The sequence below is a fragment of the Habropoda laboriosa genome, unplaced genomic scaffold, assembly GCF_001263275.1.
Source record: "Habropoda laboriosa isolate 0110345459 unplaced genomic scaffold, ASM126327v1 scaffold106, whole genome shotgun sequence".
NCBI classification, from domain to species: Eukaryota; Metazoa; Arthropoda; class Insecta; order Hymenoptera; family Apidae; genus Habropoda; species Habropoda laboriosa.
The window spans coordinates 298,494-300,139 of NW_017100224.1; the positions used below are offsets into that span (position 1 = coordinate 298,494).

General features: G+C 30.1%; 1 protein-coding gene across 1 annotated transcript in view; it reads left to right on the forward strand.

The window, feature by feature from the left end:
* The window catches only part of LOC108571066 (tumor necrosis factor receptor superfamily member wengen), a 12,248-nt gene that overhangs the window by 10,263 nt on the left and 339 nt on the right, over positions 1–1,646 (forward strand). The window contains exon 4 of the mRNA XM_017933036.1: positions 752–905. Coding sequence (XP_017788525.1) covers positions 752–905 — 154 coding nt within the window. The remainder of the gene's footprint in view (positions 1–751; positions 906–1,646) is intronic.

Sequence of the window (1,646 nt, forward strand, 5' to 3'; positions counted from 1 at the left end):
CTATAATAATAAAATATGTATATTTTTTATATCGATTATATTTCGATGTTCTTAATTTTCAGTCACACTTTACCACTATTCATAATTGTTATAAATCTATTTTATCACTATTAACAGGAAATACATTAATTCTGCTACAATTAGGTGGAATTTCTCGATCTTCCTCTTCTTTTCTAATTCTGTCACTCAGTTCCTGTTTATTTATACTTTTCTAAGTGACTTTTCTTAACGTAAATGTGCGAACGTTTATTAAAAAACATAGAAAAAATTTGTTTCACAATATAGCTGCGTAGCAAAGGACAGAAAATTAAATTGAACGAGACAGGAGAGACCGTAATGCTTAACTTATCAATTTCAGAGAAATAGGTACAAAAGATAATAATCTTATTATTTCAATTTTTAACGGTTGTTTGTAATTATTTTCAGCGAAACATATTTCCATATGAATTTCCTCCCGAAATAACAATGTTCGTATTACGTGTGTCGCGGTGATTATAAAAGTAGCCCAAGTCGTTATACTTTTCGTTTCGAAATATTTAGAACTTTCCATTTCTCATTGTGTAATCAAATATCTCACGAAATACCGATAAATTCAATTGTTTTCGATTTTTGACTTAGACCACCACTTTCATAATCACCAGCACGCATAATCTCTGAAATATTTTTACCTGTTGATACATGTAAATTAATGTATTGAGCGCATATTTGTCGAGGAGGTTTGTGTGAAACAAAGACTGTTCGATACTTGCAGCGGGTCTAGAAGAGATCTCGGCACGATTGAATTTAATGGTTAAGGCGGAACTAGCCGAACTGGTTGCAGGCGCGCCCATGAACCCGGGTGATCCCGAAACAAGGTGCCAATATCTCGAGAAACTCTTAGGTAAGAAAATATTTTCGTTCCGGATGTTTAACTTTTAATGATATTTTCAACATCGAAAATGTAGGTTGCCGACAGACGATATATCACGTTGAAAATAAGAAATTATCGAGATAATATTCCATGTACCGAGTGTCTCAGAGTAAACGTTATTTGAAATAAGTAAACTACGAAGTAATTGAAAAGGGAACATTTCTCTTTACTTTTTCATACGATACCGAAGCAGAAAGGATATCTTTCCGTTTTAAGTTAGTAACTTGGATTTCTCGAAGATATGAGAGAACTTGTAAATATCGATGAATATAAGTTATGCAATGTATCTTCAATTTTCTTACAATACACGACGAGTTATGTAAATCATTAAGTGACAGTGCCTATTAAATCAAACGAAATGTTGAAAGATAGCTTAACAGAAAGTTTATCGTTACAATAATATTATTATAAAATAACTTACTATAATTAAGATAAGATTTTTTAAATCTCAATATATCGGTCTTAGTGATCGCGTAAGATATAAAATAAAAAGACACAATAAAATAACAAATGATAAATTCTTCTATATCTTCTTCGAAATTTTCTTTACGTCGTATTATTAAAAGATCAAATAACTTTCGTATTTACGAAGAAATTTTTCCAAGTAAGAATCAATGAAAGAATTTGTAGAAGGGTAAATCGATATGTATGAAAACAGAAAAAATATGCAAACATATACATACATATGTATAAGTATACAGAAAAATGTGATTATTTTTTTATTTCATTTCGTAGA